Source organism: Melopsittacus undulatus, chromosome 23, assembly GCF_012275295.1.
Source record: "Melopsittacus undulatus isolate bMelUnd1 chromosome 23, bMelUnd1.mat.Z, whole genome shotgun sequence".
Classification (NCBI taxonomy): domain Eukaryota; kingdom Metazoa; phylum Chordata; class Aves; order Psittaciformes; family Psittaculidae; genus Melopsittacus; species Melopsittacus undulatus.
The window spans coordinates 590,572-614,842 of record NC_047549.1 but is presented as its reverse complement, the minus strand read 5'-3'; the positions used below and the strand labels follow the sequence as shown (position 1 = coordinate 614,842).

Here is a 24,271-nt window from a genome sequence, read left to right as displayed (position 1 = left end):
TGTCCCACTGCTGCCCCATTGCTGCCCCATTGCTGCCCTGTTGTGCCCCATTGCTGCCCCATTGCTGCCCCATAGCTGCCCTACAGGGGGGTCCTGGCCCCACAGCTCAGCCATGCCCGGGCAGGCCCCGGCTCTCACGTGGCGGCTGCTGGCACGTGCCTGTGCCATGAGTCAGCCTCGCGCCGGGCGGTGCCCATGGCTGCCTATGGCCGTGGCTATGGGGATCCATGTGGGTCCATGTCCATGTGAGTCCATGTGTGTCCGTGTCCATGTGGGTCTGTGTCCATGTGGATCCATATCCATGTGGGTCTGTGTCCATGTGGGTCCATGTCCATATGGATCCGTGTCCATGTGGATCCATATCCGTGTGGATCCATGTGGATCTGTGTCCATGTGGATCCATATCCATGTGTGTCCATGTCCATGTGTGTCCATGTCCATGTGTGTCCATATCCATGTGTGTCCATGTCCATGTGTGTCCATGTGGATCCATATCCATGTGTGTCCATGTCCATGCGGATCCGTGTCCATGTGGATCCAATATCCATGTGGGTCTGTGTCCATGTGGGTCCATGTCCATATGGATCCATGTCCATGTGGATCCATGTCCATGTGGGTCCATGTGGATCTGTGTCCATGTGGGTCCATGTGGATCCGTGTCCATGCAGATCCGTGTCCATGTGGATCCGTGTCCATATGGATCCATATCAATGTGGAACCATGTCCCTGTGGGTCCGTGTCCATGTGTGTCCATATCCATGTGGATTATCCATGTGTGTCCGTGTCCATGTGTGTCCATATCCGTGTGGATCCATGTCCCTATGTCTCCATCCCATTGCTACCACCGGCTGTGGTTCCCGGTGCCCCCCCCACTGCTGCCGCTCATTGGGGTTCCTGGCGATGCGATTTTTTACCGTTTCTGCCCAAAATCACATTGCCAGGGATTTCCAACGGGCGCCAGCACCAGCACCGGGACCCACTGGGAACACTGGGAACACTGGGATCCAATGGGATCCAATGGGATCCAATGGGAACAGGCGCTGTGGGGTAGGGCTTAGCCCACGCGTGAACAGTGTTGGCATCAGGTCGTGTTCACAGTGGCTAAGTTCCACTCCCTGGTGCTAACCGGATACTGGGATCAGCACCGGGATACTGGGATCGGCACCGGGATACTGGGATACTGGGATACTGGGATACTGGGATCGGCACTGGGATACTGGGATACTGGGATACTGGGATTGGCACTGGGATACTGGGATCAGCACCAGGATACTGGGATACTGGGATCGGCACTGGGATACTGGGATACTGGGATACTGGGATCGGCACTGGGATACTGGGATCAGCACCAGGATACTGGGATACTGGGATCGGCACTGGGATACTGGGATCGGCACTGGGATACTGGGATACTGGGATACTGGGATTGGCACTGGGATACTGGGATCAGCACCGGGATACTGGGATCGGCACTGGGATACTGGGATACTGGGATACTGGGATCGGCACTGGGATACTGGGATCAGCACCAGGATACTGGGATACTGGGATCGGCACTGGGATACTGGGATCGGCACCGGGATACTGGGATCGGCACCGGGATACTGGGATACTGGGATCGGCACTGGGATACTGGGATCGGCACCGGGATACTGGGATACTGGGATCGGCACCGGGATACTGGGACACCAGGATACTGGGATCAGCACTGGGATACTGGGATCGGCACTGGGATACCAGGATACTGGGATCAGCACTGGGATACTGGGATACCAGGATACTGGGATCGGCACCAGGATACTGGGATCGGCACTGGGATACTGGGATACTGGGATATGGGGGTACCCCCCCCCCCCCCCCATGGGCGCTGCCTCCTGTGCCTACTGAGCTGATTTGCAGTTGCTTTGGTTAAACTGGCTCAGTTCAGCAGGAACAGGAGTCTGGGCTGAGCGCCGGCGGCACCAGCACCCCAAGAACAGCATCGGGGACCCTAAAACACCATTGGGGACCCTAAAACTGACATTGGGGACCCTAAAACACCATTGGGGACCCTAAAACACCATTGGGGACCCTAAAACTGACATTGGGGACCCTAAAACACCATTGGGGACCCTAAAACCGACATTGGGGACCCTAAAACCGACATTGGGGACCCCAAAAACACCATTGGGGACCCTAAAAACACTTCCAGGACCCCAAAATAGACATTGAGGACCTCAAAACCCTTCCAGGACCCCAAATTCCCCTTTGGAAACCCCAAAACCCCTTCTAGGATCCTGAAATCCTCTTAGGGGACCACAAAACCGACATTGGGGACCCCAAAACCACTTCCAGGACACCAAAATCCCCATTGGGGACCCCAAAACCCTTCCAGGACCCCAAAACCACCATTGGGAACCCCAAAACCCCTTCCAAGACTCCAAAACCTCTTCCGAGACCCCAAAACCACGTCCAGGATCCCAAAAACCCCTTTGGGGACCCCAAAACCCCTTCCAAGACCCCAAACCCCATTCCAAGATCCCCAAATCCCATTTGGGGCCCCCAAAACCCCTTCCAGGACCCCAAAACCCCCATGGGGAACCCCAAACCCCCCCCCGGGATCCTCAACCCCCCCCCCACCATCGGGGGGACCCCAAAAGAGGGGGGAATCCCCCCCAAAGCAATGGCAATGGGGGGGGGGGGGGGTGAATGTGGGTCACGTGGGGAGGCCTCCGCCCCTCCCCCCTCCTCAATAAAGATCCTTTTTCCGTTTTTCGCTGTTTGTTTCCCAAAATAACCCGGATTTCAGGGAATTTCCCTGACGTCATCGCTGGGGGAGGGGCTTCGGCACCGCCCCACCAGGCCCCGCCCACCGGGGGGGGAGGGGGGGTTGCCCACGTGTCCCGCCCCCCCCATCACACAACGAGACGCGGCCCCTTTAAGAGCCCCCCCCACCAATGGGAGTCATCAGGGGGCGGGGCGAACGAGCGGTGGTGTCAACAGCCAATCAGCGCGCAGGGGGCGTGGCTTCGTGTTCCCACCCATTCATAAAGTCCCCATAGCGCAGCATGAACGGGTGGGGGTGTGGCCTCCTGACGCACGCATGACGTCACCACGCAGGGGAGGGGCGGGGCCTCGCCCCAATGCCTTTATTAAGCCAACGAACGGCGCTGGATGGGGGCGGGGCTCAGACTTAGCCCCGCCCCTTTCTGGCCTTGCCCTTGTTGGGGGCGGGGCGCTGCGGAGGGGGCGGGGCCGCGCATGCGCGCTGCCGCGCGTCCCGCTCGATGCGTGCGCGGATGGCGACCTCGAGCCTCTGGAGGGGGGGAGGGGAAAGGGGTCAAAGGTCAGGCACGATAAAGGGGGAGGGGCCACGAGGCCCCGCCCCCCTTATCCCCTCCACCAATCACCTTCTTCAGCTTCTGCTGCCGGATCACGTGGAGCTTCTTGGGCGCAATGGTGCGGCCTAAGGGGGGGGAGGGGCACGGTCGGTTCTGCCCCTCCCCCACCCCCAAAACCCCCTCCCCCCCCAACCCCTCCCCCTCCTCTTCCGGTCCTCACCTCCCTTCCGTGACCCCCGGTTTCCGGTTCCCGTTTCCTTCCGGGGCCGCTTGGCCGCGGCCTTGGGCCTGCCCTGCGCCATGCTGCCCTCCACTTCCGGGTTCTTAACCCCGCCCCCCCCCCCCCCCCGCAAAGCACGTCGGGATACAGACACGCATGCGCAGGACACCACGTGACACCGCCCGGTCCTTTACTGCCCCCTGGCGGCGCACGCGGACAGCGCGCGGGTGACGTCACCGGGGGGGAACACCCCCCGCTCGGTCACGACCCCGCCCGTGATGAGGTCATGCGGAGTGACGTCAAACGCAGGGTTCCAGACGTCGATACCTGGGGGGGGATACGTAATGACGTCACGGGGATGCCCTGACCCACGTGGGACACATACATGGGCCCTATATGGGTCCCTCTGCCCCATAGGGGAGGTTCAACCCTATATAGGAACCTGCCTGCCCCATAGAAGACAACAGGAGGCAATGGGGATGCCCCTGTCTCCTATAGGACCCTATGGAATCCTCCATTTGGGACCCCTTCAAACCCATATGGGAGTCCCCTGCCCTATATGGATCCCTCTGTCCCACATGGGAGATTCAACCTTATATAGGAACCCGCCTGCCCCATAGAAGACAACAGGAGTCAATAAGGATGCCCCATCTCATATAGGACCCTATGGAATCCTCACTGCATTTCCGACCCCTTCAAGCCCATATGGGACTCCCCTGCCCCATAGGTCCCTATATGGGTCCCTCTGCCCCACATTGGACATTCTACCTTATATAGGAAACTGCCTGCCCCATAGAAGACCCCCAGGAGGCAATGGGGATGCCCCTGTCTCATATAGGACCCTATGGAATCCTCCATTTGTGACCCCTTCAAACCTATATGGGAGTCCCCTGCCCTATATGGGTCCCTCTGCCCCATAGGCGACCTCTCCATCCCATATAGGCCTCCCTCCATATCCATACCCATACCCATACCCATATCCATACCCATATCCATACCCATACCCATATCCATATCCATACCCATACCCATATCCATACCCATATCCATACCCATACCCATATCCATACCCATACCCATACCCATACCCATACCCATATCCATACCCATATCCATACCATCCCCATCCCCATCCCCACACCCCCCCCCAGCCCCACATCACCCTATGGGTCACGCACCAGGAGGCGCCAGGCACAGCCCCTGCAGGTGGGTGAGCTCCCGTCCCGGCCTCTCCTCCATGGGGATGAGGCTCCCATTGGGCACCATGGGGTCGAGGCTGGAGGTCGGGGCCGCCACATAGAAGGGGATGCGGTTGTGCCGCGCGGCCAACGCCAGCGCCAGCGTCCCGATCTTGTTGGCGGTGTCCCCGTTGGCGGCCACGCGGTCGGCGCCCACCAGGACGGCTGTGGGGGGAGGGGAACGGGTGGGGGATGGGACCCGGACAGCACCATCCTGGCGGTGTCCCTGTCCCCATCCCTATCCCAGCTCCATCCCTATACACATTCCATCCATGTCCCCATTCCACCTCCATCCCAGCTCTGTCTGCATCTCAGCTCCAGCCCTATCCTGTCTCCATCCCCATCCCTATCCCAATCCCACCTCCATCCCCATCCCGGCTCCATCCGTATCCCCATTCCATCTGTATCCCCATTCCAACCCCATCCCAACTCCATCCCTATCCCCATTCCATTTCCATCCCTATCCCCATTCCATCCCCATCCTGCCTCCATCCCCATCCCAGCTCCCTTCCCATCCCAGCTCCATCTCTATCCCCATTCCAACTCCATCCCGGTTCCATCCCTATCCCCATTAGATCCCCATCCCTGCTCCATCCCCATCCCAGCTCTATCCCTATCCCCATCCCATCTCCATCCTGGCTCCATCTCCATCCCAGTTCCATCTCCATCCCAGTTCCATCTCCATCCCAACTCCATCCCTATCCCCATTCCATCCCCATCCCACCCCCCCCATCCCACCCACCCCATCCCATTCCTCACCATCCACCCGGTGCTCCCCCATGGCAGCAGCGGCTGCACTGTCGGCAATGAGGGTGACAGGGATGTGGTCATGGCACAGCTCGAAGGCCGTCAGGCGGCTGCCCTGGTTGTAGGGCCGGGTCTCGGTGCACAACACCCTCCGGAGCCGACCCTGTGCATGCAGCGTCCGCACGATGCCTGTGGTGGGTGATGGGGACCGGTGCTCAGCGGTGGTTATGGGGCGGTTATGGGGCGGTTATGGGGTGGTTATGGGGCGGTTATGGGGCGGTTATGGGGCGGTTATGGGGCGGTTATGGGGTGGTTATGGGGCGGTTATGGGGCGGTTATGGGGTGGTTATGGGGTGGTTATGGGGGGTACCAGTGTTGTGGTTGTACCGAGCGCGGTGCCGTAACCGGCTGTAGCGAGGCTCCCGGTGTTGCAATGGGTGAGGATGGTGACGGTGGCGCCGGGGGGGACGCGGCGCAGGATGTCCTGAGCACCATAAGCACCAATGCTCTCGTTGTCCTGACGGTCCTTGGCCAGGAGCCCCTCGATGTGCTCAATGATGCTGGGGGGACCCCAATACAACCATAGCATCCCAATACCCCCCCTGCACCCCAATACCCCCCCTGTGCACCCCAACATCCTCCATGGATCCCAATACACCCTTAGCACACCAATACCCCCCCCTGCACCCCAACACCCTCCAGGGATCCCAATACCCCCCCCTGCACCCCAACATCCCCCAGGGATCCCAATACACCCATAGCACCCCAATAACCCCCTCTGCACCCCAATACCCCCCCTGTGCACCCCAACATCCTCCAGGGATTCCAATGCACCCTTAGCACCCCAATACCCCCCCTGCATCCCAACATCCTCCATGGATCTCAATACCCCCATGCACCCCAATACCCCCCCATGCACCCCAATATCCTCCATTGATCCCAATACACCCTTAGCACCCCAATACCCCCCATGCACCCCAATACCCCCCCATGCACCCCAATATCCTCCATTGATCCCAATACACCCCCTGCACCCCAATACCCCCCATGCACCCCAATACCCCCGTGCCCCCCAACCCCCCCAACCCCCCCTGCCCCCACCGCTCCCGCAGCTCCGGGGCAGTGATCCCAGGGCTCCGGCTCCAGCCCCGGATCAGCTCCTGCAGCCTCTCAGCCTCCCGGAGCAGGTTCACGGCCGTGGGCCTGGCAGTGAGCAGGAACCGGAGCCGCTGCTGCACGAAGGCTTCCAGTGCTGCCACCTCAGCACCGGGACTGGGACCGGTACCGGTATCACCACCAGCATCAGCACTGGTACCGGTACCGGCATCACCATCAGTACCGGTACCAGCACCAACACCGGTACCGGTACCAGCATCAACACCAACACCGGTACTGGTACCGGTACCGGCATCACCATCGGTACCAGCACCAACACCAGCACCGGTACTGGTATCAGCACCGGCATCAGCATCACCACCAGCACCGGCATTGGCATCACCACCGACATCACCACCAGCACCAGTACCGCCACCAGCACGGGTACCGGCACCGGAATCAGCAGCACCACCAGTACCGACAGCAGCACCGGTACCGGCATCACCATCACCACCGGTACCGGCACCGGCATCGGCTCCGGTCGCCAGCTCCACCGCCAGGCTCAAACACGCAACCAAGGCGATCGCCGGCGCCCCCCGCACCTGTGGCAGCACCGATGTCAACCGGACCCCCCAGGTGTCCCCTTCCTGTTCCCCCCATGTGTCCCCCCCCCATTCCCCCCCTGTGTTCCCATCCCATACCCCCCGTTCACCCCCATGTGTCCCGGTCCCGTTCCCCCCCGTTCCCCATCCCGTTCCCCATCCCGTTCCCTCGGTGTGTCCCCATCCCATTCTCCCCCCGTTCCCCCCATGTGTCCCTGTCCTGTCCCCATCCCATTACCCTGTGTCTCCCCTTCCCATTCCCCCCCGTTCCGTTCTACCCCCATCCCGTTACCCCCCCCCCCCCCTCACCTCTATGCCGTTGATGACCGTCCATGCTCTCTCCGCCCCCCCCACCCTGTCCTCCCCGATCCCATCCCGTTCCCGTTCCCATCCCGTTCCTGTCTCCATCCCGTTCCCGTTCCCGTTCCCATCCCGTTCCTGTCTCCATCCCGTTCCTGTCCCCATCCCGTTCCCGTCCCGTTCCCGTTCCTGTCCCGTTCCCGTTCCCATCCCGTCCCCATCCCGTTCCCGTTCTCGTTCCCATCCCGTTCCCATTCCCGTTCCCATCCCGTTCCCGTTCCCATCCCGTTCCCATCCCGTTCCCGTCCCCATCCCGTTCCCGTTCCCATCCCCCCCTCACCTCCATGCTGTTGATGACCGTCCATGCTCTCTCCGCCCCCCCCACCCGCTCGTACCGGATCCGCTCCGGGAGCAGCAGCTGGTTCAGCACCGACAGGGACCCACGTCGGTACCGGATGGACTCGAGCGCCATGGAGGGGGCGGGGGCGGAAGCGGAGCGAGGGCTTCCTGCCCCCCCCCCCCCCCCCCCCCCCCACCGGGGCATGACCGGATGGAGTATGGGGGGGGGGGTCCCCGATGTGACCCCCCCATAGGGGCAACAAGGAGGCATAGGGGGGGTGCTGGCAACGGCTTTTAATGGGGGGGGTAAATCCAAAGGGGGGGTAACAAAGGGGGTAAATCCAATGGGGGGTAAATCCAAAGGGGGGTAAATTCAAAGGGGGGTAATTCCAAGGGGGGACAATTCCAAAGGGGGGGTAACAAAGGGGGTAATTCCAAAGGGGGGTAAATCCAAAGGGGGTAAATCCAATGGGGGGGTAATTCCAAAGGGGGGGGGTAAATCCGAAGGGGGGGTAAACCCAAAGGGGGGGTAAATTCAAAGGGGGGGTAATTCCAAAGGGGGTAAATCCAAAGGGGGTAAATCCAACTGGGGGGGGGGGTAATTCCAAAGGGGGTAATTCCGGGGGGGGGGGGGGGTGTTTGGAGCCCCCCGGGGGGGTCCCCTCCCCCTCAGGAGCCATCGGAGCTGGAATCAGAGTAATCCGCCACCAATGACGTTGTTGGGGGGCTCTGGGGGCCCCCCCCTTGCCCCGCCCCCCCCCGGGGTCCTGCGGGGGGGGGGTCACCCCTGCGGATGATGCCGAGGGTGCTGCGGGTGGGGGGAGGGGTCCGGGCCCCCCCCACCCCCCCCCCCCCACATGGTTTCCGGGGGGGGTCTCCGGTGAACCAGGGTCGGGAGGAGATCTCAGTGCGTTTCTGCTGCTGCCTGGCCTCGTAGGCTGGGGGGGGACATGGGGGAGTCATATGGGGGGGTCATATGGGGACATGGGGGGGGTCATATGGGGACATGGGGGGGGTCACATGGGGGGTCATATGGGGACATGGGGGGGGTCACATGGGGGGGTCACATGGGGGGGTCATATGGGGACATGGGGGGGTCACATGGGGGGTCATATGGGGAGATGGGGGGGACGGGGGGTCACATGGGGACATGGGGAGGTCACACACAGGGGGGGTCACAAAGGGATGGGGGTGCACAGAGGGATGGGGGGTCACACACGGGGGGGTCACACAGGGATGGGGGGTCACACAGGGACATGGGGGGGTCACACACGGGGGGGGTCACACAGGGATGGGGGGTCACACAGGGATGGAGGGCACACATGGGGGGGTCACACAGGGATGGGGGTGCACAGAGGGATGGGGGGGTCACACACAGCAGGGGTCCTATACGGATGGGGGGGTCACACACGGGGTGTCCTACAGGGATGGGGGGTCCCAGAGCTATGGGGGGGGTCACAGATGAATGGGGGGGTCACACACGGGGGGTCCCACAGGGATGGAGGGCACACATGGGGGGGGTCACACAGGGATGGGGGTGCACAGAGGGATGGGGGGGTCACACACGGGGGGGTCACACACGGGGGGTCACACACGGGGGGGGTCACACATGGATGTAGCCCCCCCCCGTCCCCCCCCCCCCACGCACACAGCGGGGCCTGCAGAGCCATCAGTGCTGCCACCCTCCGGTCCTGAGGCTCCTCCGGCAGCAGAGAGATCCCGAGAGCAGGACACGGCTCATCCCGAGGCGGCTTCTGCTCCTGCGGGACACAGGGATACAGGGATACAGGGATAGGGATACAGGGATAGGGATAACACTGGGGGTACAGGGACACGGGCATCCATGGGGATACAGGGATATGGGGATAGGGATAACCCTGGGGGTACCGGGATAGGGATACAGGGATAGGGATAACACTGGGGATACGGGGATAGGGACATCCATGGGTGTGGATACAGGGATAGGGATACAGGGATAGGGACATCCATGGGGATACGGGGATAGGGATAACACTGGGGATATGGGGATAGGGATACAGGGATAGGGGCATCCCTCCCTGTATGGGGATATGGGGATGGGGACATCCATGGGAATATGGGGATAGGGATATCCTTGGGTGGGGATAGGGATAACACTGGGGATATGGGGACAGGGATACAGGGATAGGGACATCCCTCCCTGTATGGGGATATGGGGATAGGGACATCCATGGGGGTATGGGGACATGGACATCCCTGGGGATATGGAGATACGGGGATAGGGACATCCATGGGGATACAGGGATAGGGACATCCCTGTATGTGGATACAGGGATAGGGACATCCCTCCCAGTGAGGATCCAGGGATGGGCACATCCATCCCCACGCAGCCACTGGTGCCCACTGGTTCATACTGGTCCATACTGGTGCACACTGGTTCATACTGGTCCATACTGGTTCATACTGGTCCATACTGGTGGCGGCAGCGCTCACCCGGAAGTGGCTCCGTAGGCGGCAGTTGATCCCGAAGTCATCCTTCCAGAGGCTCTGGAAGTGCTGCAGAGCTGCCAGCCCCGGGGCTGCCCGTTCCCGGTATTCCCGGTCCTTGGCACCGTGCTCCAGCCGGAACATGGCATCGGATGCCAGCCGCTCCCGCGCCTCCGGCTCTGCGGACACCAGCACTGCTGACGGACTGGGAGCACTGGGAGCACTGGGAGCACTGGGGGGACTGGGACTCAGGAGTAGCAATGTGTTATTGGTGTTAATGGTGCAGAGGGGCTCAATGGTGGCAGTGGGTGTTACTGGTGGTAACTGGTGTCATTGGTGTTAATGGTGCAGAGGGGCTCAACGGTGGCAGTGGGTGTTACTGGTGGTAACTGGTGTCATTGGTGTTAATGGTGCAGAGGGACTCAATGGTGGCAGTGTGTGACTGGTGGTACTGGTGTCATTGGTGGAACTGGGCTCAACGGTGACAATGTGTGACTGGTGTTACTGGTGGAACTGGGCACACCAGTGACAATGTGTGACTGGTGTCACTGGTGTCATCAGTGTTACTCGTGTGCCTGGACTCACCGGTGGCACTGTGTGACTGATGTTACTGGTGTCATTGGTGCTACTGGTGTCACTGCTGGAACTGGGCTCACTGGTGACAATGTGTGACTGGTGTTACTGGCGTCATCGGTGTTACTGGTGTGCCTGGACTCACCGGTGGCGCAGTGTGACTGGTGTCATTGGTGTTATGGGTGTCATGGGTGTTACTGGTGTTACTGGTGTGATTGGTGTTACTGGTGCAACTGGGACTCCCTGGTGTGCCTGGAATCACCGGTGTCACCGGTGTCACTGGTGTCACTGGTGTTACTGGTGTCACTGGTGTCACTGGTGTCACTGGTGTTACTGGTGTTACTGGTGTCACTGGTGTCACCGGTGTCACTGGTGTCACTGGTGTTACTGGTGTCACTGGTGTCACTGGTGTTACTGGTGTCACTGGTGTCACTGGTGTTACTGGTGTGCCGGCACTCACCGGTGGCACAGTGTGACTGGTGTTACTGGTGTTACTGGTGTCACTGGTGTTACTGGTGTTACCGGTGTCACTGGTGTTACTGGTGTCACTGGTGTTACTGGTGTCACTGGTGTTACTGGTGTCACTGGTGTTACTGGTGTTACCGGTGTCACTGGTGTTACTGGTGTCACTGGTGTTACTGGTGTCACTGGTGTTACTGGTGTTACTGGTGTCACTGGTGTTACTGGTGTCACTGGTGTTACTGGTGTTACCGGTGTCACTGGTGTTACTGGTGTCACTGGTGTTACTGGTGTTACTGGTGTGCAGCACTCACCGGTGGGCAGCACCTGCTGGTTCTCAGCCATGTCCCATCTCTCCTCCTTGCGTCGGGCGCCGCTGACGATGACATAGTCACATCCTGCAGGATCCGTCTGCAGCTCAATGTGGTTCACACACAGGTGGCACTTCATGCGGAACCTGAGGCGGACAGGGACAGGGAACAGGGATAGGGATGGGAACAGGGATAGGGATGGGACAGGGATAGGGATGGGAACAGGGATAGGGATGGGACAGGGATAGGGATGGGAACAGGGATAGGGATGGGACAGGGATAGGGATGGGAACAGGGATAGGGATGGGAACAGGGATAGGGATGGGAACAAGGATAGGGATGGGACAGGGATAGGGATGGGAACAGGGATAGGGATGGGACAGGGATAGGGATGGGAACAGGGATAGGGATGGGAACAGGGATAGGGATGGGACAGGGATAGGGATGGGAACAGGGATAGGGATAGGACAGGGATAGGGATGGGAACAGGGATAGGGATGGGAACAGGGATAGGGATAGGACAGGGATAGGGATGGGAACAGGGATAGGGATAGGATAGGGATGGGAACAGGGATAGGGATGGGAACAAGGATAGGGATGGGACAGGGATAGGGATGGGAACAGGGATAGGGATGGGAACAGGGATAGGGATGGGAACAAGGATAGGGATGGGACAGGGATAGGGATGGGAACAGGGATAGGGATGGGAACAGGGATAGGGATGGGACAGGGATAGGGATGGGAACAGGGATAGGGATAGGACAGGGATAGGGATGGGAACAGGGATAGGGATGGGAACAGGGATAGGGATAGGACAGGGATAGGGATGGGAACAGGGATAGGGATAGGACAGGGATAGGGATGGGAACAGGGATAGGGATGGGAACAGGGACAGGGATGGGAACAGGGATAGGGATGGGGACAGGGATGGGAACAGGGATAGGGATAGGGATGGGAACAGGGACAGGGATAGGACAGGGATAGGGATGGGAACAGGGATAGGGATAGGACAGGGACAGGGATGGGAACGGGCATAGGGATAGGGATGGGAACAGGGATAGGGATAGGACAGGGATATGGATAAGGATATGGATAGGGACAGGGATACGGATAGGGATAGGAACAGGGATAGGGACAGGGATGGGCATAGGGATATGGATAGGGATAGGGACAGGGATATAGACAGGGATATGGATAGGGACAGGGATGGGCATAGGGATAGGGATAGAAACAGGGATAGGGACAGGAATACGGATAGGGATACAGACAGGGATGGGCACAGGGATACGGATAGGGATATGGATAGGGATGGGCATAGGAATACAGATAGGGATATGGATAGGGACAGGGATGGACATAGGGATAGGGACAGGGATATGGATAGGGATAGGGACAGGTATAGGGACAGGGATATGGATTGGGATAGGGGATAGGGATAGGGACAGGGATACGGATAGGGATAGGTACAGGGATATGGATAGGGACAGGGATATGGACAGGGACAGGGATATGGACATGGATAGGGATAGGGACAGGGATATGGATAGGGATAGGGACAGGGATACGGATAGGGATAGGGACAGGGATATGGATAGGGACAGGGATAGGGACAGGGACAGGGATATGGATAGGGATAGGGACAGGTATAGGGACAGGGATATGGATAGGGATACGGATAGGGACAGGGATATGGATAGGGACAGGGATATGGACATGGATACGGATAGGGACAGGGATAGGGACAGGGATAAGGATAAGGACAGGGCTAGGCCCAGCTCCCACCTGTAGATGGGTGTCGTGTAGTAGTTCCCAACCTTCTTCTTCTCCGCGTTGTAGCGGACGCCTGTAGCAGGAGCAGGATCACAGCCGGCCCCATCCCGGGAATGCCGGGACTGGGAACACTGGGATCACACTCACCCATCCCAATGTGGTTCTTGCATCCATCGCACCAGATGTTAAAGGGCATCTCGAACCTGGGGGGGGGGGGGGTGGGGATGTCACCAACCCCCCCCACCAGTGTTCCCAGTCCCCTCCATGGTATCCCTATGGATCTACCTGATAACCAGGATGCCCTGGGCCAGCTTCCGAGCGCGCTCCCGAAGAGGGTGGCTCCCATGGTACTTGTTGAGGGAGCGATGCTGGGGGGATATGGGACATGATGGGGTCAATGGGAGCCAGGGGTACCCCCCAAGTCCATGACACCCCCAAAACCCCCCCCTGAAGCTCACCTTGGCCGGGTCGAAGTCGGGGGGGTAGTACTTGTTGGTGCCCTTGCGCTCGCCCTATAGGGGGAAATGGGGGTCAGAGCCACATGGGGACCCCACAGTGGCCATGGGGACACCATGGTGGTCATAGGGACCCCATGGTGGTCATAGGGATCCCACAGTGGCCATGGGGAGCCCATGGTGGCCATGGGGACCCCATGGTGGTCATAGGGACCCCATGGTTGCCATGGGGATCCCACAGTGGCCATAGGGACCCCACGGTGGTCATAGGGACCCCACGGTGGCCATGGGGACCCCACAGTGGCCATGGGGAGGTTTATGGGGCCACACTCACCATGGTGCAGGGTCTCTGGTGCCACCGGACTGGGATGCACAGGGAGAAGGGACAAGGAGCTGTGGGTACGGGGGGGGAATGGGGGACCCCAGTCTGATGTGAGACAGGGGCACCCCACTATGGGCATGGGGATATCCCATTACTGGCTATGGGACCCCATTATGGGCTATGGGACCCTGTTACAGGCTATGGAACCCCATTGCAGGCTATGGACACCCTAATATGGGCTAAGGGACAACGTTACAGGCTTTGGGACCCGATTGCGGGCTATGGGACCCCATTGCAGGCCATGGGACCCCGTTACGGGCTATGGACACCCATTACGGGCTATGGGACCCATAGTGGGCTATGGACACCCCATTACAGGCTATGGACACCCCATTACGGGCCATGGACACCCCATTACGGGCTATGGACACCCATTACAGACTATGGGACCCCATTACGGGCTACGGACACCCCATTATGGGCTATGGGACCCCATTACAGGCTATGGACACCCCATTAACGGCTATGGACACCCCATTATGGGCTATGGACACCCCATTATGGGCTATGGACACCCCATTAACGGCTATGGACACCCCATTAACGGCTATGGACACCCCATTACAGGCTATGGACACCCCATTAACGGCTATGGACACCCCATTACGGGCTATGGACACCCCATTACGGGCTATGGACACCCCATTATGGGCTATGGGACCCCATTACAGGCTATGGACACCCCATTAACGGCTATGGACACCCCATTATGGGCTATGGACACCCCATTATGGGCTATGGACACCCCATTAACGGCTATGGACACCCCATTAACGGCTATGGACACCCCATTAACGGCTATGGACACCCCATTATGGGCTATGGACACCCCATTATGGGCTATGGGACCCCATTACAGGCTATGGACACCCCATTAACGGCTATGGACACCCCATTATGGGCTATGGGACCCCATTACAGGCTATGGACACCCCATTAACGGCTATGGACACCCCATTATGGGCTATGGGACCCCATTACGGGCTATGAACACCCCATTAACGGCTATGGACACCCCATTATGGGCTATGGACACCCCATTAACAGCTATGGACACCCCATTACGGGCCATGGACACCCCATTATGGGCTATGGACACCCCACTATGGGCTATGGACACCCCATTATGGGCTATGGACACCCCATTAACGGCTATGGACACCCCATTATGGGCTATGGACACCCCATTAACGGCTATGGACACCCCATTACAGGCTATGGACACCCCATTACGGGCCATGGACACCCCATTACAGGCTATGGGACCCCATTAAAGGCTATGGACACCCCATTAACGGCTATGGACACCCCATTACAGGCCATGGACACCCCATTATGGGCCATGGACACCCCATTACGGGCTATGGACACCCATTACAGACTATGGGACCCCATTACGGGCTACGGACACCCCATTATGGGCTATGGACATCCCATTATGGGCTATGGGAACCCGGTCCCACCGCTCCCCACCGACCTCTTCCGCCTCCGCTGCCGTTGCCCCGCCCCTTCCGTTTACGTCACTGCGCAGCCGTACAAGGAGGCGTGGCCAGCAGCGCCCCGCCCCTCCCGCAGCCTTGCGCATGCGCCGTGCGCGCCGCAGCAGCGCTTGGGACGCCCCCCCCAGCTACAGCAACGCGTTGCTATGGCAACCGGGCCCATGGCAACCAGGACCCCCCACCCCGGACTCTCCGCGGCTGTTCCAGCCCTGTCACGACCCCCCCCCCCCCACTGCTGGCCTTAGGTAACCCCGCAGCCGAGGGCAGCGTTGTGCGCACGCGTGTGCAACAGCATCACATACATGTACAACAGCATCACATACATGTACAACAGCATCACATACATGTGCATCACCTTTACATGTGTGTGTAACAGCCTCACATACATGTGCAACAGCCTCACATACATGTGCATCACCTTTACACGCGTGTAACAGACTCACATACATGTGCATCACCTTTACATGTGTGTGCAACAGCATCACATACATGTGCATCACCTTGACACGTGTGTGCAACAGCCTCACATACATGTGCATCACCTTGACACGTGTGTGCAACAGCCTCACATACATGTGCATCACCTTTACATGTGTGTGCAACAGCCTCACATACATGTGCATCACCTTTACATGTGTGTGCAACAGCCTCACATACATGTGCATCACCTTTACATGTGTGTGCAACAGCCTCACATACATGTGCATCACCTTTACATGTGTGTGCAACAGCCTCACATACATGTGCATCACCTTTACATGTGTGTGCAACAGCCTCACATACATGTGCATCACCTTTACATGTGTGTGCAACAGCCTCACATACATGTGCATCACCTTTACATGTGTGTGCAACAGCCTCACATACATGTGCATCACCTTTACATGTGTGTGCAACAGCCTCACATACATGTGCATCACCTTTACATGTGTGTGCAACAGCCTCACATACATGTGCATCACCTTTACACGTGTGTGAACAGCCTCACATACATGTGCGTCACCTTTACATGTGTGTGCAACAGCCTCACATACATGTGCATCACCTTTACACGTGTGTGAACAGCATCACATACATGTGCATCACCTTTACACGTGTGTGAACAGCATCACATACATGTGCATCACCTTTACACGTGTGTGAACAGCATCACATACATGTGCATCACCTTTACACGTGTGTGAACAGCCTCACATACATGTGCAACAGCATCACATACATGTACAACACCTTTACACGTGTGTGAACAGCCTCACATACATGTGCATCACCTTTACATGTGTGTGCAACAGCCTCACATACATGTGCATCACCTTTACACGCGTGTGCAACAGCATCACATACATGTGCATCACCTTTACACGTGTGTGCAACAGCCTCACATACATGTGCATCACCTTTACACGTGTGTGCAACAGCATCACATACATGTGCATCACCTTTACATGTGTGTGCAACAGCCTCACATACATGTGCATCACCTTTACACGTGTGTGAACAGCCTCACATACATGTGCGTCACCTTTACATGTGTGTGCAACAGCCTCACATACATGTGCATCACCTTTACACGTGTGTGAACAGCATCACATACATGTGCATCACCTTTACACGTGTGTGAACAGCATCACATACATGTGCATCACCTTTACACGTGTGTGAACAGCATCACATACATGTGCATCACCTTTACACGTGTGTGAACAGCCTCACATACATGTGCAACAGCATCACATACATGTACAACACCTTTACACGTGTGTGCAACAGCATCACACATACATGTGCATCACCTTTACATGTGTGTGAACAGCATCACATACATGTGCATCACCTTTACATGTGTGTGCAACAGCATCACACATACATGTGCATCACCTTTACATGTGTGTGCAACAGCATCACATACACGTACATCACCTTTACACGTGTGTAACAGCCTCACATACATGTGCATCACCTTTACATGTGTGTGCAACAGCCTCACATACATGTACATCACCTTTACATGTGTGTGCAACAGCCTCACATACATGTGCATCACCTTTACATGTGTGTGCAACAGCCTCACATACATGTGCATCACCTTTACATGTGTGTGCAACAGCATCACATACACGTACATCACCTTTACACGTGTGTAACAGCCTCACATACATGTGCATCACCTTTACATGTGTGTGCAACAGCCTCACATACATGTGCATCACCTTTACATGTGTGTGCAACAGCCTCACATACATGTACAACACCTTTACACGTGTGTGCAACAGCATCACATACATGTGCATCACCTTTACACGTGTGTGCAACAGCATCACATACATGTGCATCACCTTTACACGTGTGTGCACCCCAGTTTGGGTCCATGGGGGTCCCCAGGGGTTGTCACCATCCCACTGTGGTGATCCCAAATCCCATAACAGCCCTAACGGGTCCCCGTGGACCAATGGATGTCAGAGCATCCCCATCCCATGTCCATGGCATCACCTTGGTGCCAGCTCCATCTCCTGCTCCATAGCCACAAACCACCCTCGTCCATGGGGTGACCCCAATGGCACAACCAGTACATCCCAATTGCGGCTCCTTCCATCCCCCCCATGCACCGGAGACCCCCCCATCCGTCCTCATTGGCACCGGATCCCGGTTGTGGCCGCACCGGCTGCCGGCACCGCAGGACATCCATCTGCACCGGGCACCGGTTGCCAGGACATGGGGTGGGGGGGCCGGGATGTACCGGATGCACCGGGATGGAGAGCACCACATCCCGTTGTGGTGATGGCAACAACCCCAGGCCTGGCACCACCGGGGGCCTTTGGGGTTCCCCATTGCCCCCAATGTACTGGGGATGGGGCATATTCGGGGTACGGGGGGGTGGTTTAGGGCCCCCCCCTTGTCTGCATTGGGTTTATGGCAAAGCCGCTTTGGGGCCGGGACAATAGCGGGGCCAGGACAAAGGTGCTGACGTCAGGAACGGGGCTGGGGGCACCGGGTGACCTAATTCCAGGCCATGGACAATGGGCCCCCCCTTGGCCTCGGTGTCCCCCCCCCCGCTGTGCCCCACACTGTGCCCATGAGCGGCTTCACACGTGTGGGTTCACACCTATACATGTGCCCATGCACGGTCCTTGTGGTCCATGCACAGGGCTCTGCACATGGGAGGCTTCAGCCCTGGGGCTTTGCACACCCGTTTATGCACACCCGTTTTTACACACCCGTTTATGCACACCCGTTTTTACACACCCGTTTATGCACACCCATTCCCTCATATCCGTTTATGCACACCCGTTTATGCACACCCGGTTTTACACACCCGTTTCTTCATATCCATTTTTGCACACCCGTTATCCCGTATCCGGTTTTGCACACCCGTTTTCCACATCCGTTTTTCCACAGCTTTTTTGCACACCCGTTTTCTCATATCCGTTTTTGCACACCCGTTTTTGCACACCCATTTTCCACATCCGTTTTTCCACAGCCGTTTTTGCACACCCGTTTCTTCATATCCATTTCTGCACAGTCGTTTATGCACACCCATTTTCCACACCCGTTTTTGCACACCCGTTTCCTCATATCCATTTCTGCACAGCCGTTTTTGCACACCCGTTTTCCACACCCGTTTTTGGACACCCGTTTTCTTATATCAGTTTTTGCACACCCGTTCCTTCATATCCGTTTTCCCACACCCGTTTCCCACACCCGTTTCCCACACCCGTTTCCCACACCCGTTCCTCACCCTCCTGCATCCCCCTCCCCTTCCGTTCCGTTCCCCCCTCCCCATCACTGCTCTCATTTGAGCCTTCACGGAGCGGCGGCGGAGGAGGAGGAGGAGGAGGAGGAGGAGGAGGAAGAGCCCCTCGGGCAGGGGGGGGGGGCAGGAGGAGGAGGAGGAGGAGGAGGAGGAGGAAGAGCCCCTCGGGCAGGGGGGGGGGCAGGAGGAGGAGGAGGAGGAAGAGCCCCTCGGGCAGGGGGGGGGGCAGGAGGAGGAGGAGGAGGAGGAGGAGGAGGAGGAAGAGCCCCTCGGGCAGGGGGGGGGGGCAGGAGGAGGAGGAGGAGGAGGAGGAAGAGCCCCTCGGGCAGGGGGGGGGGCAGGAGGAGGAGGAGGAAGAGCCCCTCGGGCAGGGGGGGGGCAGGAGGAGGAGGAGGAGGAGGAGGAAGAGCCCCTCGGGCAGGGGGGGGCAGGAGGAGGAGGAGGAGGAGGAAGAGCCCCTCGGGCAGGGGGGGGGGGCAGGAGGAGGAGGGAGGAGGAGGAGGAAGAGCCCCTCGGGCAGGGGGGGGCAGGAGGAGGAGGGAGGAGGAGGAAGAGCCCCTCGGGCAGGGGGGGGGGCAGGAGGAGGAGGAGGAGGAGGAGGAGGAAGAGCAGCAGGAGGAGGAGCAGCAGCAGCAGCAGCAGCACCGCGGAGCCTCTGCCGCAGCCTGGGGCCGATGGGCTCCTCCGCCCCATTGCTCCCGGGGGGCTGACGGCGACCCCCGGTGCCAAGGGGGGGTCCCCGTCCTCCGCTTCCCATCCCCCCCCTCCAGAGCCGCTTGGATCCTTTGGGATTTGCTCCTTTTCTTGGGGGGGGACGCGGATTTTTGGCTGCCCCCCCCCCCTTGGCGCATCCTCCCCCCCCCTTTGCTCTGCATTGGTCCCTTCACCCCCCCCCCCTCCATCCATCGCACCGAGAGCCGCAAACCGGGACCCCCCCCCCCCCATCCTCCGCCGCTACCGGAGCGGGGGGGCTGCGCGGAGGGAGGATGCTCGGGCCGGTCCCCGTTGCCTGAGCGACCCCCCCCCCCAAACCGGGACCAAGGGGGGGGGTCCAACCCCCCCCCCCCCCCTCAAATTGCTTCATTCTCCGCCTCCCCCCCCATGGGATGTGATGAGCTCGTCGCCGGTGCCGGCCTCAGCATCGTGAGCCCCGATCGCCGCTCTCCGTCCGCACCATGGCCCGATTCGGGGATGAGCTGCCGGTACCGGCCCGTTATGGGGCAGGAGGAGGAGGCGGCGGCCCCGGGGCCTCAGCATCGCCGTCGGTGGTGGGGGGGGGCGGCCGCGGGGGTCGCCAAGGAGGCCCCCCCGGGGCTCAGAGGATGTACAAGCAGTCGATGGCACAACGAGCCCGAACCATGGCTCTCTACAACCCCATCCCCGTGCGCCAGAACTGCCTGACCGTCAACCGCTCCCTCTTCCTCTTCAGCGAGGACAACGTGGTGAGGAAATACGCCAAAAAGATCACCGAATGGCCATATCCTTTTGGGGGACCCCCCCCCCCCATCGGTGGGATTGGTATGTTCCATGCGAGCCGGTACCGGGGGGCTCCGTCCCTGTGCGCTGCAGTGGGGGTCCTGTCCCCATCCCTGTGACCTGCATTGGTGCCTGTGCCCTGCATTGGTTTCTGTGGCCGTTTTGGGGTCCCCATGTCCTACATTGGGGTCCCCACCTCCATGCCCCACATTGGGGTCTCCATCCCCATGCCCCACATTGGGGTCCCCACCTCCATGTCCTACACTGGGGTCTCCATCCCTGTACCCCACATTGGGGTCTCCATCCCCATGCCCTGCATCGGTTCCTGTGCCTGTTTTGGGGTCCCCATGCCCCACATTGGGGTCTCCATCCCCGTGCCCCACATTGGGGTCTCCATCCTTAGGCCCCGCACCAGGTTCCTGTCCCCATGTCCTACACTGGGGTCCCCACCTCCATGTCCTACATTGGGGTCTCCATCCCCATGCCCTGCACCAAGTTCCTGTCCCCATTTTGGGGTCCCCATGCCCCACATCCTTATGCCCCGCACCAGGTTCCTGTACCCATGTCCTACATTGGGGTCTCCATCCCTATGCCCTGCACCAGGCTCCTGGCCCCATTTCAGAGTCCCCATGTCCTACATTGGGGTCTCCATCCCTATGCACTGCAGCGGGGTCCCTGTCCCCATGCCTGTGCCCTGCATTGGTTCCTGTGCCCTGCATTGGTTCCTGTGGCCGTTTTGGGGTCCGCATGTCCTACATTGGGGTCTCCATCACCATGCCCTGCATTGGGGTCTCCATCCTTAGGCCCCGCACCAGGTTCCTGTCCCCATGTCCTACACTGGGGTCTCCATCCCTGTACCCCACATTGGGGTCTCCATCCCTGTGCCCTGCATCGGTTCCTGTGCCCGTTTCAGGGTCCCCATGCCCCACATTGGGGTCCCCACCTCCATGTCCTACATTGGGGTCTCCGTCCCTGTACCCCACATTGGGGTCTCCATCCCTGTGCACTGCATTGGGGTCCCTCTCCCCATCCCCATGCCCTGCATCGGTTCCTGTGGCCGTTTTGGGGTCCCCATGTCCTACATTGGGGTCTCCATCACCATGCCCTGCATTGGGGTCCCCACCTCCATGCCCTGCATTGGGCTCTCCATCCCTATGCCCTGCACCAGGTTCCTGTCCCCATTTCAGAGTCCCCATGTCCTACACTGGGGTCTCCATCCCCGTGCCCCACATTGGGGTCTCCATCCCCATGCCCTGCACCAAGTTCCTGTCCCCATTTTGGGGTCCCCATGCCCCACATCCTTATGCCCCGCACCAGGTTCCTGTACCCATGTCCTACATTGGGGTCTCCATCCCTGTGCCCTGCACCAGGTTCCTGTCCCCATTTTGGGGTCCCCATGTCCTGCATTGGGGTCCCTGCACCAGGTTCCTGTCCCCATTTCAGGGACCCCATGCTCTGCACCAGGTCCTTGTCCCCATTTTGGGGTCCCTGTCCCCATGCCCTGAATTCAGGTCCCTGTCTCCTTCTCCCTGCCCTTCATTGGGGTCCCTGTTACCCTGCCATGAATTGAGGTCCATGTTCCTATTCTGGGGTGTCCATCCCCATGCCCTGCACCGGGTCCCTGTCCCCATTTTGGGGTCCCTATCCCTATGCCCTGAATCGGGGCCTGTGTCCCCATTTCCCTCCTCTGGCATGAATTGGGGTCCTCATCCCATGCCCTGCATTGGGCTTTCCACATCCTCATCCCTTACCAGCTCCCCATCCCCATATTGGGGTCCCTATCCCCATACTGGGGTCCCTATCCCCATATTGGGGTCCCTATCCCCCTGTCCTTCACCATCTCCCCATCCTGGGGGTAGGGGGACCCCATTGCACCAGCATCTTCCACTGTCCTAACTGGGGGGGGTTGACCTGGCATCCCCCAGTATCAGCAGAGCTGATCTCCATCACCCCGGGGGTCCCCTGGATTTGGGGGGTCCCCAGCAGGGACTCATTGGGGTTTAGGGGGCATTGGGGCCATTTTGGCTTCCGGAAAGGGCCATTAACCCCCCATATGGGCCATTAACCCCCCCAAAGGGCCATTGACCCCCCCAAAACGGCCATTGGCACCCATAGGGGCCACTATCACCACCGGAAGGGCTCTATGCTGTCCGGGGGGGGTGCACGATGTGGTTTTGGGGTGCTCTGACCGATCCCCGGTGCCCCCCCCCCCAGAGCCGGATATGGGGGGGGGGGGGTTGGGTGCCGATGGTGCCGCTACCGGTGCAGCACCGGATGAAGGAGCCAGTGCATGGCTATGGCTATGGCTGTGCCGCAGCAGCACCGGCCTGGCCTGAGCATCCCATGGGCAGTGATGCTGGTGCTGATGCCACATCAATGGTACCGGTGCTGATGCCACATCAGTGGTGCTGGTGCTGATACCACATCAGTGGTGCTGGTGCTGATGCCACATCAATGGTACCGGTGCTGATGCCACATCAGTGGTACTGGTGCTGATACCTCAGTGGTACCGGTGCTGATGCCACATCAGTGGTACTGGTGCTGATGCCACATCAATGGTACCGGTGCTGATACCTCAGTGGTACCGGTGCTGATGCCACATCAGTGGTGCCGGTGCCACATCAGTGCCGGTGCCACATCGGTGCCGGTGCCACATCGGTGCCGGTGCTGTGGTGCTGCAGAGTGGGGCTGGGCTGGCTCCGGAACCGGGATGTGCCAGATAGAACAGTGCTGAGGCCGCGGCTGTGCCAGAGAGCAGGGGATGAGGGGAATGCTGGCGGTGCCGGATGGTTGTGCTGTGCCAGAGAGCTGTGCCAGGCCAAATGTGCTGCCATAGAGCCAGGCCAGGCCAGAGACATGGGCCAGGGGATTGTGCCATGGTACAGAGCTATGGAGAGGTGCCAGGCTGGGTGGATGTGCTGTGCCGGATGGATGGGATGGGTAATGGTGCTGTGCCAGATAGCCAGGCCATGCTGGTTAGCTGTGCTGGATGTATGTCCTGGATAACCATGCGGGGCCAGATAGCCATGCCATGCTGGATAGATGTGCTGGGTAATGATGCTGTGCCAGATAGCCATGCCATGCCTATATAGCTGTGCCAGATACATGTGCTGGATAATGATGCTGTGCCAGATAGCCATGCCATGTGGGATAGCTGTGCCGGATACATGTGATGGGTACCATTGCTGTGCCAGATAACCATGCTGTGCCAGGCAACTGTACTGGATAGCCATGCCATACTGGATAGTTGTGCTGGATAGATGTGCTG

General features: G+C 59.2%; 4 protein-coding genes across 6 annotated transcripts in view; 1 reads left to right on the top strand and 3 right to left on the bottom strand.

The window, feature by feature from the left end:
• Positions 1 to 3,100: 3,100 nt before the first annotated feature.
• C23H19orf53 (chromosome 23 C19orf53 homolog) lies at positions 3,101 to 3,656 on the bottom strand. Its single transcript, XM_034071975.1, has 3 exons — positions 3,541 to 3,656; positions 3,390 to 3,445; positions 3,101 to 3,295 (listed from the first exon to the last, which is right to left on the bottom strand). Exons 1-3 carry the CDS (start codon positions 3,620 to 3,622, stop codon positions 3,173 to 3,175), a joined length of 261 nt encoding a protein of 86 aa, XP_033927866.1. The 5' UTR covers positions 3,623 to 3,656; the 3' UTR covers positions 3,101 to 3,172.
• Positions 3,657 to 3,708: 52 nt separating this feature from the next.
• Positions 3,709 to 8,034, bottom strand: MRI1 (methylthioribose-1-phosphate isomerase 1). Of its 2 annotated transcripts, XM_034071974.1 has the most exons (8): positions 7,863 to 8,034; positions 7,104 to 7,222; positions 6,850 to 7,055; positions 6,627 to 6,813; positions 5,913 to 6,085; positions 5,538 to 5,714; positions 4,719 to 4,943; positions 3,709 to 3,867 (listed from the first exon to the last, which is right to left on the bottom strand). In XM_034071974.1, exons 1-8 carry the CDS (start codon positions 7,992 to 7,994, stop codon positions 3,731 to 3,733), a joined length of 1,356 nt encoding a protein of 451 aa, XP_033927865.1. In that variant the 5' UTR covers positions 7,995 to 8,034; the 3' UTR covers positions 3,709 to 3,730. The 2 variants fall into 2 exon arrangements, with proteins under 2 accessions (XP_033927865.1, XP_033927864.1); XM_034071973.1 differs by having other exon boundaries at positions 6,627 to 7,055.
• A 475-nt stretch (positions 8,035 to 8,509) lies between these two features.
• Positions 8,510 to 15,797, bottom strand: YJU2B (YJU2 splicing factor homolog B). The gene is made up of 10 exons (XM_034071987.1): positions 15,755 to 15,797; positions 14,230 to 14,288; positions 13,899 to 13,952; positions 13,726 to 13,808; positions 13,588 to 13,643; positions 13,453 to 13,513; positions 11,674 to 11,816; positions 10,334 to 10,506; positions 9,510 to 9,621; positions 8,510 to 8,799 (listed from the first exon to the last, which is right to left on the bottom strand). The coding sequence occupies exons 2-10, from the start codon at positions 14,230 to 14,232 to the stop codon at positions 8,531 to 8,533; spliced, it is 954 nt and encodes a 317-aa protein (XP_033927878.1). The 5' UTR covers positions 14,233 to 14,288; positions 15,755 to 15,797; the 3' UTR covers positions 8,510 to 8,530.
• A 4,832-nt stretch (positions 15,798 to 20,629) lies between these two features.
• The window catches only part of CACNA1A (calcium voltage-gated channel subunit alpha1 A), a 51,060-nt gene continuing 47,418 nt past the window's right edge, over positions 20,630 to 24,271 (top strand). For both annotated transcript variants that reach the window (XM_034072072.1, XM_034072071.1), the window contains exon 1: positions 20,630 to 21,004. In XM_034072072.1, the coding sequence (XP_033927963.1) occupies positions 20,703 to 21,004 (302 nt within the window). In that variant the 5' untranslated portion in view covers positions 20,630 to 20,702. The remainder of the gene's footprint in view (positions 21,005 to 24,271) is intronic.